The sequence below is a fragment of the Natrix helvetica genome (assembly GCF_964273705.1).
Source record: "Natrix helvetica genome assembly, chromosome: Z".
Taxonomy (NCBI): Eukaryota; Metazoa; Chordata; class Lepidosauria; order Squamata; family Natricidae; genus Natrix; species Natrix helvetica.
The window spans coordinates 80,914,028-80,931,894 of record NC_138554.1 but is presented as its reverse complement, the minus strand read 5'-3'; the positions used below and the strand labels follow the sequence as shown (position 1 = coordinate 80,931,894).

The 17,867-nt window shown below is 44.2% G+C and overlaps 1 protein-coding gene across 2 annotated transcripts in view; it reads left to right on the top strand.

Annotated features, from left to right (window-relative positions):
* The window catches only part of PDCD6IP (programmed cell death 6 interacting protein), a 73,667-nt gene that overhangs the window by 15,958 nt on the left and 39,842 nt on the right, over nt 1-17,867 (top strand). Inside the window, exons 6-7 of one of the 2 annotated variants that reach the window (XM_081933457.1) lie at nt 8,865-8,965; nt 12,819-12,950. In XM_081933457.1, the coding sequence (XP_081789583.1) occupies nt 8,865-8,965; nt 12,819-12,950 (233 nt within the window). The remainder of the gene's footprint in view (nt 1-8,864; nt 8,966-12,818; nt 12,951-17,867) is intronic. The other variant, XM_081933458.1, reaches the window with a different exon arrangement.

Here is a 17,867-nt window from a genome sequence, read left to right as displayed (position 1 = left end):
CAGTTTGAGAGTGGAGGACTTTTCCACTGACCGGGCTAAAGTGGGGTTTTTCATCAGCTTACTCTCCGGCTCCGCAGCTCGTTGGGCTACTCCTTTGTTGGCCCAAGCTAGCCCTTTGATGGACGATTTCAGGGGGGGGGGGTGCGATCACCTCAGACTCATGTATAAGGACCCCATTAAGGAGAAAACAGCCACCAGATGTCTTAAGATGCTGCAGCAGAGCTGGGGTTCCTTGCAGGACTATGTCAGTGAATTCCGGCTCCTTAGCCAAGATTCAGCCTGGAATGAGTAGCCCTCATAGACACTTTTCAAGGTGGGCTGTCAGACGACTTGCAGGATGAACTGGTGCGGGTGGACAGGCCACCGACGTTCAACGCACTGATCCACCTGTGGCAGCACGCATTCTCCTGTCTGGTAGTCCGCCGGGGATTCCGGCCCATGCCCTGGTCGATTCCGGGGCTACCACAAACTTCATGGATGAGGTGTTTGCAACCAAGTATGCCGTCCCTGTGTGTCTGATGGACCCACCGATGCTAGTCGAGACCATTGACGGCCAGGTGCTTCTGTCTGGGCCTATCAAGGCCGCCACGCAGCCCTTGCGCCTAGTCATCCGGGATAACGAGGAGGCCATCCAGTTTTACATTGCTTCAGGTCTGCATTTCCCCGTGGTCCTGGGCTTGGCTTGGCGGCAGGCGCACGACCCCCAGATTTATTGGTCCCAAAACTGGGTCACGTTTCCGTCCCTGCAATGTGTCGACCACACCCATCACATCTATGCAGGCCAGGTGCTGAGTTCGCCCAGGGTGTCCTTGCTGGTGGACTTAGCGGAGTTCGCAGACGTCGTCAGCGAGCAGGAGGCGGACCAATTGCCACCGCACCAGCCTTATGACTACCCCATCGACTTGGTGCTGGACATGCAGCTCCCTGTGGGTCGCCTGTACTCCATGTCCGAGCCAGAATTGGCCGCATTGCGGGACTTTCTGGACAAGAACCTCGCCCGGGGTTTTATCCAGCCCTCATCTTCGCCACTGTCTGCCCCGGACTCTGTTGTGATTATCATCACTTGAAAGTGATCACGGTGCGCAACCGTTACCCTTTGCCCCTGATTCCTGAGTTTTGGAAGGGGCTCTGGGAGGCGACGGTGTTCACAAAACTTGACTTGCGTGGCACCTATAATCTGGTCCGAGTCCGGGTGGGGGACGAATGGAAGATGGCCTTCGGCACCTGGTACGGACATTTTGAGTACACAGTCATGCTGTTTGGATTGACCAATGCCCCGGCTGTCTTCCAGCATTTTATGAATGATGTCTTCCAGGACCTCTTGGACCAGTTTGTTGTTATTTACCTGGACGACATTTTGATTTACTCGGCTTCTCGGGAGGGTCATCAGTAGCACCTATGCCTGGTCCTGCAACGACTTGGGAGCATTGTTTGTACGCGAAGCTGGAGAAGTGTGAGTTCTGGCAGACTTCCATCGAGTTCCTGGGGCACCTTTTCCCCTGAAGGAATTGCGATGGAGCCTGGCAAGGTAGAGTCTGCGCAGTTGGCAATCTCCTCGGCGAATGAAGGATGTCCAATGACTCCTCGGGTTTTCCAACTACTACCGGACCTTCATCCCCAGCTTCGCTTCCCTGACCGTGCCCCTCACTCGGCTCCTGCAGAACAAAGTGCTGTTTCGCTGGAGACCCTACAGGGCAGCATATGTTCGAGGTCCTGAAGCACGCCTTCATGAAGGAGCCGATCCTGAAGCACCCTGATCCCCATCGTCGTTTGTGGTGGAGGCGGACGCGTCCGACATTGCGGTGGGCATGGTGTTACTGCAGGCTCATGCCCCTGGCGGTACCCTTTTCCCTTGCGCTTTCTTCTCACGGAAACTCAATCCTTCCGAGTGCAATTACGCCATCTGGGAGAAGGGGTTGCTGGCCATTAAGGTGGTGTTTGGGGCCTGGAGGCATCACCTGGAGGGGCCAGGCATCAAGCCGAGGTCCGGATGGACCATAGGAATCTAGAGTTCCTGAAAACGGCACGCAAGCTGAACCAGCGCCAGATCCGATGGTCTCTGTTCTTTGCCCGGTTCAACTTCCGAGTGATTTACATTTCGAGTGCATGCAACCAAAGGGCGGATGCCCTGTCCAAGAAACCTGAGTACTCTTGAACCGCAGACCCGCTTCCACCCCGGACAGTTTTGTCCGTCGAATCCTTCGCTGCAGTTCACGAGCCCGTGAACTTACGGTCTTGGATATGGGATGTGCAGCAGTACGATGAGTTGGTGGCGCAATGGAGGGCAGAGGTAGGGCCAGCCTCCCCGTGGACCTTCGACAACTACCTCTTGAGGTACTGGGACAGGCACTATGTACCTGCGGGGCCCCTCCGAGGACTTATTCTCTCCAAGTGCCATGACAATCTGGCGGCAGGACATTTTGGCCTTTTCAAGACTTTCAACCTGGTCTCCCGTACCTTTTGGTGACCCCGCTTACAACATGGTGTACAGATGTATGTCACCTCTTGTGTACAATATTGGCAGGACAAGGTAGCGACGGGAGCTCCCCCAGTGTTTCTGACTGAATTGCCTGTCTTCAAGGTTTACCACGGTCCTTGTGGTGGTGGACATGCTCACGAAGATGGTGTATTTCATTCCGTGTCAGAGATTGCTGACAGCCCGTGCCACCGCCCGCATGTTCATCCAGCACGTCTTCCGGCTGCACGGCCTACTTGATCGGGTCATGTCGGACCGTGGGACGCAGTTCACGGCCTGGTTCTGGAAAGGGCTGATGGAGGCTCTGGACATCCAGATTTGTTTGTCCTCGGTGCACCATCCTGAAACGGACAGGGGGACAGAGAAGGTGATCGGATTTTTGGAGCAGTACCTGCACTGCAACAGAACAAATGGGTAGACCACCTGGCCGGGGCGGAGTTTGCATTTAATACCTCCATGCGGACGATGCCCTTTCTGGCTAACGTCGATTACCACCCTCGCTTCTTTCCCCTTATCCCAGTCAACTTCCGCTCGGAGCTCCAGGCGGTCCACCAAGTGGTGCGCCGCTATTTGACTCAAGCCAAAGATGACTACAAGAGGGTGGCGGCCAGGTCTCGGCATGCGCTGCCGGAGTTGGCTGTGGGAGATCGCGTGTGGCTGTCCACGCCACACCTCACGTCCCACCGGCTGGCTAAGACGTTGGGCCACCGTTATCTTGGGCCGTTCCCAGTGGAGGCCGTCATCAACTCTGTGGCCTATCGTCTGACCTTGCCACGCTCGATGCAAGCGCACCCGGTGTTCCCTCGCTTGCTCCTGGTCCCTGAGCGGTTGGCTTGTCCTCTCCGCCAAACATCTCCACCCCAGCCATCACCACATGAGGCGGAAAAGCAGCTTATGCACGAGGTGGCTCGGATCCGGGACTAAAGGAATGATTCCAGTACTTGGTGGACTGGAAGGACGATGGGCCGGACGGGGGGACTTGGGCCGATGCGATGGATGTGTATGCCCCCGCTTTGGTGTGGGCCTACCATGCACAATGTCCCTCGAGGCCACACCCCGAGCATCAGACCCGGGGGAAGGGCCCTGCGGTGAGGGATAGTGTTGTGGCCCAGCAGGATCCGGTTGAGCTGCTGATGGACTCGGATAGCAAGGAACCATATGAGTTTGCCCTGGACGATGTGGAGGACCCTGTGCAGGGTTCAGACTCAGAGCAGGGACCAGAGAGGCTGGTTGGCCACCAGGAGGCGCCTGAGGCATGGAGCAGTGGGGAGGATCAAGGGCAGTTTGCCCCTGATGCTAGATTGAGAAGGGCTGAGAAACGGAAGCAGCAACTCCATAGGCAGACTCACAGAATATGATTAAGCTCAGGTGGTTGTGGATTGGCCCCTCCCAAGAGAGATTATAGGTGAGGCGCTGGGAGGGGACATTTGCAGGAAACAAACATTCAAATTACTGCATTCAGTTCTGGTCGCCACGATGTAAAAAAGATGTGGAGACTCTAGAAAGAGTGCAGAGAAGAGCAACAAAGATGATTAGGGGACTGGAGACTAAAACATATGAAGAACGGTTGCAGGAACTAGGTATGTCTAGCTTAAGAGAAAGAAGGACTAGGGGAGACATGATAGCAGTGTTCCAATATCTCAGAGGTTGCCACAAAGAAGAGGGAGTCAAGCTATTCTCCAAGGCACCTGTGGACAGAACAAGAAGCAATGGGTGGAAACTAATCAAGGAGAGAAGCAACTTAGAACTGAGGAGAAACTTCCTGACAGTTAGAACAATTAATCAGTGGAACAGCTTGCCTCCAGAAGTTGTGAATGCCCCAACACTGGAAGTCTTTAAGAAGATGTTGGATAGCCATTTGTCTGGAACGGTATAGGGTTTCCTGCCTAGGCAGGGGGTTGGACTAGAAGACCTCCAAGGTCCCTTCCAACTCTACTATTGTATTGTATTAAATTAGTAGTTAAGAAAATCTATCTGTGTATTCTAGCCGTGTCTGTTCGTTTGGACTATCTGTGTTGCTTCATTTGAATTATCTGGTTTGCTGCAGAGCTACTCTATTGAACGTGAGTTGTCTGGACTTTCAGCCAAAGGATTTGTTATATCAGTAATTAAACAGTGGCAAATAGCCAAGCATGTGTTCTGGTTTATTCACAGGCGTGCGGGGGGGGGGGGGGGAAGGGTCAGACCCCATCTCCATATCCAAGATAACAAACCACAATCTTACTACAATTAATAGTTAAGCCTGGACACAACAGCTACAGGTGAAACTCGAAAAATTAGAATATCGTGCAAAAGTTCATTCATTTCAGTAATGCAACTTAAAAGGTGAAACTAATATATGAGATAGGCTCATTACATTCAAAGCAAGATAGTCCAAGCTGTGATTTGTCATAATGGTGATGATTATGAAAATCCCAAATCCACAATTTCAGAAAATTAGACTATTACATGCAATCAATAAAACAAGGATTGTACATAGAACAATATCCGACCTCTGAAAAGTATAAGCATGCATATGTACTCAGTACTTGGCTTGGGTCCCTTTTGCAGCAATTACTGCCTCATAGCGGCGTGGCATGGAAGCTGTCAGCCTGTGGCACTGCTGAGGTGTTTTGGGAGACCAGGATGCTTCAATAGCAGCCTTCAGCTCTTCTGCATTGTTCGGTCTCATGTCTCTCATCTTTCTCTTGGCAATGCCCCATATTCTCTATGGGGTTCAGGTCAGGCGAGTTTGCTGGCCAATCAAGCACAGTAATCCCACGGTCATTGAACCAGGTTTTGGTGCTTTTGGCAGTGAGGGCAGGTGCCAGGTCCTGCTGGAAAATGAAGTCAGCATCCCCATAAAGCTCGTCTGCAGAAGGAAGCATGAAGTTCTCCAAAATCTCCTGGTAGATGGCTGCGTTGACCCTGGACTTAATGAAGCACAGTGGACCAACACCAGCAGATGACATGGCTCCCCAAATCAACACAGACTGTGGAAACTTCACACTGGACTTCAAGTATCTTGCAGTGTGTGCCTCTTCATTCTTCCTCCATATTCTGGGTCCTTGGTTTCCAAATGAGATGCAAAAGTTGCTCTCCTCAGAAAAGAGGACTTTGGACCACTGAGCAACAGACCAGGTCTGTTTTTCTTTAGCCCAGGTAAGATGCTTCTGACGTTGTTTGTTGTTCAGGAGTGGCTTGACAAGAGGAATACGACATTTGAAGCCCATGTTCAGGATCCGTCTGTGTGTGGTGGCTCTTGATGCACTGATTCCAGCCTCAGTCCACTACTTGTGAAAGTCCCCAACACTTTTGAATGGCCTTTTCCTGACAATCTTCTCCAGGCTGTGGTCATCCCTGCTGCTTGTGCACCTTTTTCTTCTACATTTTTGCCTTCCACATAACTTTCTATTAATGTGCTTTGATACAGCACTTTGGGAACATCCAACTTCTTTTGCAATTACCTTTTGAGGCTTTCCCTCCTTATGGAGGGTGTCAACGATGGGTTTCTGCACAACTGTCAGGTCAGCAGTATTTCCCATGATTGTGATTCCTACTGAACCAGGCTGAGAAACCATTTAAAGGCTCAGGAACCTTTTGCAAGTGTTATGGTTTAATTAGCTGATTAGAGTGGGACACTGAGCCTAGAATTTTGCACATTTTCACAATATTCTAATTTTCTGAGATTGTGGTTTGGGGTTTTCATGAGCTGAAAGCCATAATCATCATAATTATGACAAATCACGGCTTGAACTATCTTGCTTTGCATGTAAGGAGTCTATCTCATATATTAGTTTCACCTTTTAAGTTGCATTACTGAAATAAATGAACTTTTGCACGATATTCTAATTTTTCGAGTTTCACCTGTACTCTATCACCATAACAAATTCAATTACCGTCTTTGACCAATGTATAGGATTTATTTTTATCTCCATGAAATCGTTTTCTTTGATAAAAATACTTTATTTCCATAGAATATTTTCATATGGATAGATTGTACCTATCCACATTAAAATTCCTGCCAACACCATTTCTCAAATTGGCAATCAAAATGTTCAAGTGTAATTTATCAAATTCATATAGTTGCTTATCTAATTTGTAAGTAACTGGGTGACATACAATAGACAATAAACATATAAAAAGAAACATTTAAAAATAGAAGAATCAACATTAAAATGGAAACAATTTAAATTATTTTTAAAGATTAAAGATTTAAAGATACAGATAATATTGATATATATCAGTATTGTATATGATTAACTTAGCGTACTATGCATTTCTGGATGGCCATTAGGTGATACATTCTTGCTGATGGATAGTCATCAGGTGATATAGTCAATAACATCTAAAATGTTTGCTTTTATAGTTGTTTCTCTTTATTTTATGAATAATATAGAAACCTGTTTTGTTGCTTGAAATATTTTTTAAAAATATAGTAGACATTTCTTTGTATCCTGCCTTTACTATTGTCACACAAACCTAAAGCAGCAAACATATCCAACACATTTTCCTTTCCTCAGCGCAACAGCCTTGTAAGGTGAATTGAGCTGAGAGTGACAAAGTCACCGTGCTGCCTTTTATGGTTGAGGCACTTTCTAGCCTGGTGCCTTTCTAGCCTGGTGCCACTAGACCAGCGATGGCGAACCTTTTTTGGCTCGCGTGCCACAAGTGGGGGGAGTGCAGGGGGGTCGTGTGCGGGTGTGCCGCACCCATGATGCAATGCGCGACCCCCCCAGTGCGCATGCGGGCACAAAAGGCACCCCCCCATTTTTACATGCTTTGTTCACCCTCCCCGGGCTCCAGAGGCTTTATAGGAGCCTGGAGAGGGCAAAAAGAGCCTCCCCCACCCCCCCGGAGGCTTCGGGGACCGTCCGGAGGCTTCCCTGAAGCCTTCGGAACACTTAAAACGACGCTCCGTGCAAACCGGAAGTCACTTCCGGTTTGCTCAGAGGGTCGTTTTGAGTGCTCCGAAGCCTTCAGGGACCGTCCGGAGGCTTCCCTGATGCCTCCGGACGGTCTTCCGGTTTGCTCGGAGGGTCGTTTTAAGTGACTTCCGGTTTGCTCGGAGGGTCGTTTTAAGCGCTCCGAAGGCTTCAGGGAAGCCTCCGGACGCTAAAGCCTCCGGAGGGCCTCCGGGGGGGGGGCGGGGGAGGCTCTTTTCGCCCTCCCCAGGCTCCTATAAAGCCTCGAGCCCGGAGGGCGAAAAATTGCTTTTAAAAATGGTGAACTCAGCTGGCCAGCGCGCTCATGCGCACTGGCCAGCTGACAGGGCAGCGCCTCTTGTGCCCTGACAAATGGCTCTGCGTGCCATCTGTGGCACGCGTGCCATAGGTTCGCCATCACTGCACTAGACCAAACTGGCTCTGGTGTTGGTAGCTAATTTTTTTAAAAAAATGTTTTTAAGTACTTAATAACAGTAGAAAAGCTAGAATATATTTTGTGAAATCTGAGGACAAAACCAATATAACAGTAACATGTTTTAGAGTTAGTAATTTGAATAAAGTTATTTTCTCTATTTCTGTCTATCCGTAAATATATAAAATAACATTATGGCTGATATATTTTAAAAACAATACTTTTGTGGAGTTTGCAATATCAGTATCTAGCACAGAAGATTTAGGGATATATCACTTGTGATGTAATTTAAAATTCCTATATTGCACTTCAGAATTCATACCAATACTGTATGTATTATTTGAATGCATTAATTTAAAGTGTATGGTTCATAACAGTGCAAAAGTTAGTGCAAATCTTGAAATAACTTTTAAGATTTTTAACTTTTAATTATTAAGATTTCTTCATAGAAGAGAAATCTCTATTATTTGAGCTTCATTCAATAATTTATTGTTTGAGGGAAGCTTTTGAGAAATAATTTAGCTGTATGCATTTTCTAGAAGTTGTCAGGTTTCCAAAATATGCCCAAATTGATTCATGAGCCTCAAGTCAGATTTCAAAAGAAAACCAGTCATTTATTAGGAGCATTTTGACAATGCCTTTTTTGTGCAGTCAGATCTTAGCCTTATTTGAAATACAGCTGAACTTTACCTCTGTTCCTTCCCTCCCCTCAGTCTGTGTCATAAATCACATTCCTCAATGATGTGCACCCCTCCCAAGTCTGCTGCAGTAATCTGAGATCCGACTCTAGGCGAAAGTATGTGTGGAATGCTCTCCCCCCCCCCTCCTTACTATGGCAACTTTAGGAGTTGACAGAAGTCTTGTTTTCAACTAAAAACTAAGTACTATTTTTAAAAATGATATTGTATACAGTTATATATTGTTGCTGTTTGATTTACAAAAATCATGAAGAACTTTAAGTTCTGGTAACAGTATGTAGCTCACTGATTTTGCTCATATAAAAATACTGGATCAATTTTTCAAAACTGACATATGTTCTTTTTTTATTTAGATAAAATGAAAGATGCAATCATAGCTAAACTTACAAATCAAGCTGCTGATTACTATGGCGATGCATTCAAACAGTGTCAGTACAAGGATACCTTACCCAAGGTTGGTAATTTCATGCTGAAGGCAGCAGAAAAGGAGTACAAATATGATACATGCTGAGATAGTTACTGACTTGAAGCTATCAGTGACATTTCCTAATATTTTATGATCCTTGCTTGATATTTGGCTTGTGGAATGAGATGAAGAGATGCAGTTAATTTCGAATTACAGTATGTGAAACCAATATATAATTCCCAGTACCTCCTAGGTATCACATAAATCCATTCCCAGTTTACTATATTTAATCTACAAGTATATCATATAAGAAATATAAGTATTGTAATTAAATATAACATAGGATGTTGTGGCTGTTTTTCTAGGTACATTGTTCATTTCTTCTTTTAGTAAATGTAGTTTCAACTTAACACACTTCTTAATTAGTTCAATCTTCTCTGTTCTTAACGTGACCAAGGAAATTAATATTGGTTTGGCCCAAATTAATATGAGGATGTTACTGCTTTATTTTGTTGCTTTTAGAAACACAGCAGAAAACAGAATGCCAAATGAGCTCCTTTAGAATATATTTATATTCACATTCTGAGTTGCTTGAATGCTTGAATCAGTATGAGTGTTTGCAAATAAAAATTCAGTGTATTCTTATTTATATGTGCTACTTTTGTATATCATTTAATTTGAGATATAATTAATTATGGTTTTTTTAAGCAATAAGAATATATTGTGGACATTGACCAGGAGATTGATTCTTTTGCTACATCCCATCATCTTTTTGGATATTGGGAGACACGCCAGGGCTGATTTGGGGCTTAAAAGATGCAGTTGGGAAAGTGAAGAAAATTTCTCAACTTTTTGTAGTCTTTCATAATATAATACTTTGGTTAAGACAATTTACTGTTGTATTTAATTTTGGAAAAGCTATAAAGTGAGCTATCAGAGTACTTCATTTGGCAACACTTTTTAAAAACTTAATTATTAGAAGGCTGAGAAGTTGTTTTATGCAATTATATGTCATAATAGCATAGCTGCTGAGAGCAGAGACTATCAGGAACAATAGCACAAGTTTGAACTTGGAATATGTATACTTGAAGACATATATCTTCCTGCTTAAAATAGCTATTGGGGCATGCATTGCTTTGAAGTTTAGTTGAAAATATCAGGAATTTACTACCATTCTTACTTCACAATGTGTAAAGTGTAAGATTTATTAGCAATCAAACTTGTACCTGCTTAAGGCAAAATGTTAGAAAGAAGGAATCATGAGTTCAAGTGCCAACTTAGCTATAAAAGCCAGCTAGGTAACATTGGTCCAATCATTATCTTTCCTCCTCCCCCTCCAGTGAAATAAAATTATTGATTAAAGTCGGGGGGGGGGGATGAAGTTTACCAGCTTCTTCCGATTTAAATTTTTTATTGAGTTATAAGATGAAATAAGATACAATATATGAAAATAAATTGGAAAGCAATGGGGAGGAAGAGGGGGAAGAGAAGTGAGGATGGATTAGGAAAAAGAAAAAGAAGCATTGACTTCTGATTCTCTGTGCAGTAAAATAAGGCATTAACATCAAATCACATCTTTTTGTTTTTTCATAATAATATAAACTAGCCTTTTCTATAAGGATCTATCAGTCTAATCAATAAAATCCAAAATCAAAGTTTCATTCTTTTCCACATCAAGCACAAAGTTCAGAAAGAGTCTCCATGTGGAAACAAAAGTACTTATATTCTTTTCTTTAATCAAAATATCAATTTTGCCATTTCAGCCAACTCCATCAACTTCTGCAACCATTCGTCCATGGTAGGAATTGAAGTGTCCTTCCATTTTTGTGCATACAATAGTCTTGCTGCTGTCAACATATATAGTAACAAGGTTCCAAAAATTTTTAAAGGGCTTTTTCTATTGGACTCAAAAGGAAAAATTTTGGTTTCACCTTTATCTTCATTTTCAAAATTTTCTGTATTAAAAGATGAATCATACTCCGAATTTTTTTTGCTTTATTGGATGTCTACCATAAATGATAAAAAGTCACTTCTTTACTTTTACACTTCCAACATTCATTTGACATACTTTTATACATCTTAGATAACTTATCTGGTGTTAAATACCAGTGATACATTATCTTATAGAAATTTTTCTTTTAGATTATAATTTAATGTAAATCTTAAACCCTTCATCCATGTATTTTCTCAAGCATATTCAAGCATCTCAAATTCCTTGCCCTCTGAATCATACAATGTTTTACATATTCATTTTCCAAATTCAATTTCAATAACATTTTATACATCTTAGCCATACGTTCATCATTTCCACATAATGAAGTTTCCAATTCATTTTTAACAAAGTCAAATGCAGAACACTTTTAATCCAGTTTAAATCTTTCAGTTGTTGATAAGTAAACCAATGGCAAACATAACCTTCTGATTCAAGTTCTTCCCTCAGCTTTAATGTTGGGTCGCCATAGTTGAAATAATTTTTTTTACCATATATCAACCAGTCTGGCTTTGTCATTTTGCCATTTCTTTTCTAAAGAAAGCTTCTGGGGTTATATTTATTACAAACACTTAGTACGTCTAACAAAATGATTATTAAACTCAATATTATCTTTACTTGTATCATACCATAAGTAACCATGCCATCCAAACTTTGATTTATGTTCCTCTAATTCAAGTCACAAAAAATTTAAATATCTTTAGCTTTTCAATATATTAAATAATGATTCTCATTCATTTCTTATCTTATTTTACAGCCAAAGTATGTAAAGTGTAAGATTTTTTAGCAAACTTGTACCTGCTTAAGGCACCAAGCTCAAAAGAAGAGACCATCAGTTTAAGTGCCAACTTAGCTATAAAAGCCAACTGGGTAACCTTGGTCCAATCACACTCTTTCAGCCCAACTCATCTTACAGGGTTGTTGTCAGGAAATTGGAAGAGGAAGTTGTATTGGATATGTTCACCACATTGAGTTATTTGTAAAAATAATAAAGACAGGATATAAACAAATAAGTTAGCCTATTAGGGGTTAAAAGGATTGTAGAATTGACTTTCAAGATACCAATAGAAATTCAAGTTTGAAATGGATGTGCATTTTTAAAGAAAAAGATTTATTTGAAAATGGACCAAAGACAGAAGTGGTATTATTAGCTTTCAATTTTGTTAATATTTATATGACATCTTCTCTTTTTAGTGATATTTTTTGCAATACTATATGAATAGACAAGCCAAAGGTATTCTGATGATACTTCACTTTCATGTTCTTGAAGGTCAGGTGTTTCCAATAAAATAGCAAATAGAAATATATAACATTTTAGATAGTTATTGCAAGTAAAGTAATTTAAAAAAATTCAGTAACTTTATTAAGATTTATATGGCACTTGTACATAATCTCTTATTGATCTATGCACATTTGCAATTTTCTTATATATCTTTACCATAAGGATCATGTTAGCCTTTTATATGTAGTCATGTGCTTAAGCTTATTTAGTGACCCCATTTCTCTCTGGACTTAATTCATCATTTTTTCTCAAGAATGTTAAGCTAGTTTTTCATAATTTAAGGTCTAGATAATTTGTTTAATTTGGGTTCATAAATGTAATGTGTAACTACTATATCCTTGCGATAGTTCCTAAGGCATATTCGATTTCTTAATCCTTCCTAAGCTAACCTGAATGATGAAAGGGATGATTTAGAAAAATTCTAAATCAAATTAACATTTCCTAAATTTAACTGTTCAGATTAATATTCATAATTTCACTAAATATAATTGCTGCCTGTTGGTATCTTTCATCTCCCAGGCCTTATCTAAAACATTAATTGGGTGTGTCTAATGTCATGTTCTTCCTTTTCTTCCTGCATCCCATGTTGTCTGTGATGGTTTATGTGGTTGGACTTTTCCCTTGGTCAGTATTTTTATTTCCAGGAGGTGTTCCCTCTTCTGGCTGCAAAACACTGCATAATGCAAGCCCATGCAGAGTACCATCAATCTGTACTGGCAAAGCAACAGAAGAAATTTGGTGAAGAAATTGCAAGATTGCAAGTGAGTAATATTTTTCATAGGAAAGAAAGAATATAGTCTTCAATTATAATTGCACTAAGAAAAATCTTAATTTGTTTTCTGAGAGCTTTTCTAGGTAGATTCGTTCATAATTTTGTGGGCATTACTGTTTAATAGAGGCAATTGATAGCACCTAGAAATAAGTAGGACGTCTCAGAAAAATGAAGCATCCTGTATGAAAAATGCTGACACTTGGAAATGGGCAAACAAAGATCTCTAGATATTTCATTAGACTCAAAGTGGCTGTAAGAAATTTCTAAACAGAGGAATGTGTTGTTAGTCATATTTTTTTGCTGCTGAGGACCTGAATTACTCATTACTAACTTAATTCTTCAAATATCATTTGGAACATTCAAAAAGCCACTGCATATATTTTGTCACACAAAAGAAATAATTGCTCTATACTTGCTAATATATTAGATACTCCAAACAGTGACATGAGTGACACAAATAAATAAACTACACAATAGCACAAAACAGATTTTGTCTCCCATACAATATTTTACAATACAATACTGTAAAATTATCCTCCAAGACTGCTGATGATAAATTATTTAAGGCTTCAATTCACTTAGTTACAAAAGATATCTGAACAAAGGGAAAAGTTAGGTTTTCCTGTAGAAAAGTCTAATAATTTAATCAAATATTGTAGATGCTCATAACCCAAAGTTCTTTGTCTTATGTTTTGCTTTTTCAAGCTCCACAATTAATAAGGCATTTAAAGAAAATGAGATGAAACTAATCAGGATTCCCTATTTCTGTGCCAGTTAAATTGATCAAGCACAATGTTTTGAGAGACGCTAAAATAACTTGAAGATATTTCCTTTTATTAAATTTATTATAGCCTCCTTGCAGACCTTGAATGGCTTTTTAAAAAATCTGATACTAAGTTAACACAATTAAAAACAAAAACAAACAGCCTGAACTAAAAACATCCATTAAAACCATAGTGCAACTGCACAGTTCCCATTCTCTATAAACAAAATAACCCCCAGGCTTGAGACCAAAACCAGGTTTTAAGACCCTATGTAATTGGTAAAAAACAGGTTTTGAACTGTACCTTAATCAGGTCTGCTGCTAACTATAGTGCTGATAACTTGGTAAAATTGGAGTAAGACTTCAGAACCATCAGCCATTATATTAGAGCTTTAATATCATAAACTTTGATGGCTATTAGACTACTATATCTGCATTTAAATTGAACATTATTTATAATTTACTACCATAGATTTGCCATCTATTCATTTATATTTAACAAAAACTAGTATTCTATCTTGCTATAGTTGATTGATCAAAAGTGTCATCCTATACTAAGAAGTTAAATATTGCTGTTCTCATTTTATGGGAGTTTGGCACAGAAGTACAGCATTATCAGCATAATAATAATAATAAGTTTGAATTTATTAGCCGCTCCCTTTCCAAGTAGGACTCGGGGCGGCGTACAATGGGGCATATAAAACACAGAAAATATATAAAACACATAGGCGTACATACAGAACATACATACAGATACACAAACACGGACTCGGAGGAGGTAAACAATTTACATCATATAGACAGTTAAAAGACCCGCATTAAAATACCCCAATTGTAAAAACCCGATATAAAATTAAGATTTAACGTTTAAAATACAATTTAAAAACAGTTAGGAGGAATAAGAATAATTACGATTGAGCCAGGCCAGATAATTGAAAGAGGTGGGTCTTCAGCTGAACACGGAAGGAGCGGAGATCGGAAGTAATCCTGATGTCACGGGGGAGGTCATTCCACAGGGCTGGGCCCACCACAGAGAAGGCTCTGCTCCTGGGTGTCGCCCCCCGGCACTGTTTGGCGGACGGCACCCGGAGAAGTCCCTCTCTGTGTGAGCGAATTGGTCGTAGGGATGTGTGGGGCAGGATGCGATCCTGCATATAACTAGGCCCTGTGCCATGAAGCGCTTTAAAGATCATAATCAAAACCTTGAAACGCACTCGGTAGACCACAGGAAGCCAGTGCAGCTCGCGCAGGAGAGGTGTTACAGGGGAGTACCTAGTCCTCCCCATAATCACCCGCGCGGCCGCGTTCTGGACCAACTGTAGTCTCCGAGTGCATCTCAAGGGAAGCCCCATGTAGAGAGCATTGCAGTAATCCAGGCGAGACGTCACTAGCGCATGGGTGACTGTGCGTAGGGCATCCCGGTCCAATAAGGGGCGCAATTGGCGCATCAGGCGGACCTGATGGAACGCCCCCCTTGCCACGGCTGTTACATGGTTATCCATGGACAGCCGGGCATCCAGGAGGACGCCCAAATTGCGCACCTGTTCCATGGGGGCTAGTTGGACGCCCCCGATGGCCAGAGATGGAAACACCTGGTTGAACCGGGAGGCCGGAAGCCACAGCCACTCCGTCTTGGAAGGGTTGAGTTTTAGTCGGTTGCCATCCATCCAGACCCGTACGGCCTCCAGACACCGGGACATCATTTCGACGGCCTCATTGGGGTGGTTCGGGGTGGAAATGTATAGCTGAGTATCATCAGCATACAGATGATATCCCACCCCAAAACCACGGATGATCTCGCCCAGCGGTTTCATATATGTGTTGAACAGGAGAGGCGAGAGTACCGATCCCTGTGGCACTCCACATGTGAGTGGCCTCCGGGTCGAACTCTGCTCCCCTGTCAACACACGTTGCGTCCGATCAGAGAGGTAGGAGCCAAACCACCGTAAGACGGTGCCCCTGACTCCCAGCCCCTCTAGCCGGTGCAACAGGATACCATGGTCGATGGTATCGAACGCCGCCGAGAGATCTAATAGGACCAGGATAGAGGAACAACCCCTATCTCTGGCCCTCCAGAGATCATCAACCAATGCGACCAAGGCCGTCTCTGTGCTGTGCCCGGGTCGGAAGCCGGACTGGCGCGGGTCTAGATAATCATTTTCCTCCAGGTGACGTGGGAACTGCTGTGCTACCACACTCTCTACAACCTTCGCTAAAAAAGGAAGGTTGGAGACTGGACGATAATTGACTAGGTCCGTTGGGTCCAGGGAAGGCTTCTTGAGCAGGGGCCTCACCACCGCCTCTTTCAAGGCGGCCGGTAGAGAACCCTCACCCAGCGAGGCGTTCACCAGGCCCAGGAGCCAGTCGCGCGTAACCTCCCAGGATGCCAGTACAAGCCAGGAGGGACACGGGTCCAATAAACATGTGGTAGGTCGCAGACGTCCACGCAACCTGTCCAAATCCTCGATGGCAACCGAGTCGAACTCCTCCCAAAGCGGTCCCTCAAGACTCGCAACGGGCGTCTCTACTGAATCACTGAAAGGGGTCCATCCCATCCGGATTTGAGCGACTTTATCCTGTAGATAATTCCCAAACTCCTCTGCTCTGCCCTGTAATGGGGCTTCCCGTGGTCTCTCAAACAAGAGGGAACGGGTCACCCGAAACAGGGCAGCAGGGCGGTTATCTGCAGACGCAATAAGAGCGGCACAATGTTGACGTTTGGCCGCTCTTAATGCCACAAGGTACGTCTTCAAATATGCTCGTACCTGTGCTCGGTCAAATTCGGAACGGGAGGATCTCCAACGACTCTCTAGGCGTCTCTTGTGGCGTTTCATCACCCTTAGCTCCTCGGTAAACCAAGGTGCCAGGGTGGTTCGTCGCCGCAAGAGAGGCCGCAAAGGCGCCACCCGGTCTAGGGCCCCGGTAGTCGCACTATTCCATGCGTCTACCAGGTCCTCCACTCGGGGGCGGGTCAGGTCCACAGTAGGTGGCCCAAGTTCCGTCTGGAACCTATCCGGTTCCATCAGGCGCTTGGGGCGGAACCATCTAATACCTTCCAGTTCCGCCTCCTCGCGGCGGGGGGTGGCACCAGGGAAGTCCAGCCGGAGAAGTGAGTGATCCGACCATGACAGGGGAATAGTGTCTAGATCCCCTATTCCCAGATCACTCGTCCACTGGCCAGAGACAAAAACGAGGTCCAGGGTGTGGCCTCCCTCGTGAGTAGGGCCCTGAATTAACTGGGTCAGGTCCATGGCTGTCATGGAAGCCATGAACTCCCGAACCCCCTCAGACGCTTCTCCCATCGACGGCAGATTAAAATCCCCCATCACTAAAAGTTTGGGGGTCTCAACCGCCACCGATGAGATCAGCTCAAGGAGTTCGGGCAGGGCCGCTGAAGTATAGCGAGGAGCCAGGTATACTATCAGCAGGCCCAACTGCCTCCCTGGGCCCCATCTCACGACGAGGGACTCACACCCGGATGTCTGCGGCACAGTGAACTCTCTCGGCTCTAAGTCTTCCCGGATAATCACTGCTACCCCACCGCCCCTTCCCTGGGCCCGAGGCTGGTGAAATGCTCGATAACCTGGAGGGCACATTTCCACAAGGGGTAGACCTCCCTCGTGGCCCAACCAGGTCTCGGTTATTCCGGCGAGGTCCGGGTCCCCCTCCAAAATTAGATCGTGGATGAGGGGGGCCTTATTGACAACGGACCTCGCATTGCATAACAGCAGTCTCAGGCCTTGGGTCTGTAGATCCTGACCACCTAGTATGCAGGGGTTGGTACAAACGACCGGGAATGACCAAAAACCCCGGTCTCCCAACCGACTACGTGCTCTTAAACTGTCCTCGCACCTGCCCCTCCCTACGACCGTTGGTATTAAAGTGCCCTGCACAGGAATGCTATCTTCCTTCTCCTCCCCCACTCCGCTCCCTCCTCCTTCGACCACACCTAGATGCCTGGCTCTACCATCCCTCCTGACCTGTTCCCCCCCCTCCTCCCACCCCCCAACCCCAGGATCCCTACAAATTCTTAAAAAATATTTTATTAAAAAACCCCTTAATTTGCGCTTCCTCCACCTCTCAGGGTTAATAAACCCATCCTCAAGGTGGGCCCTCGAAAGGGCTGAAGGCCAGACCTGCGAG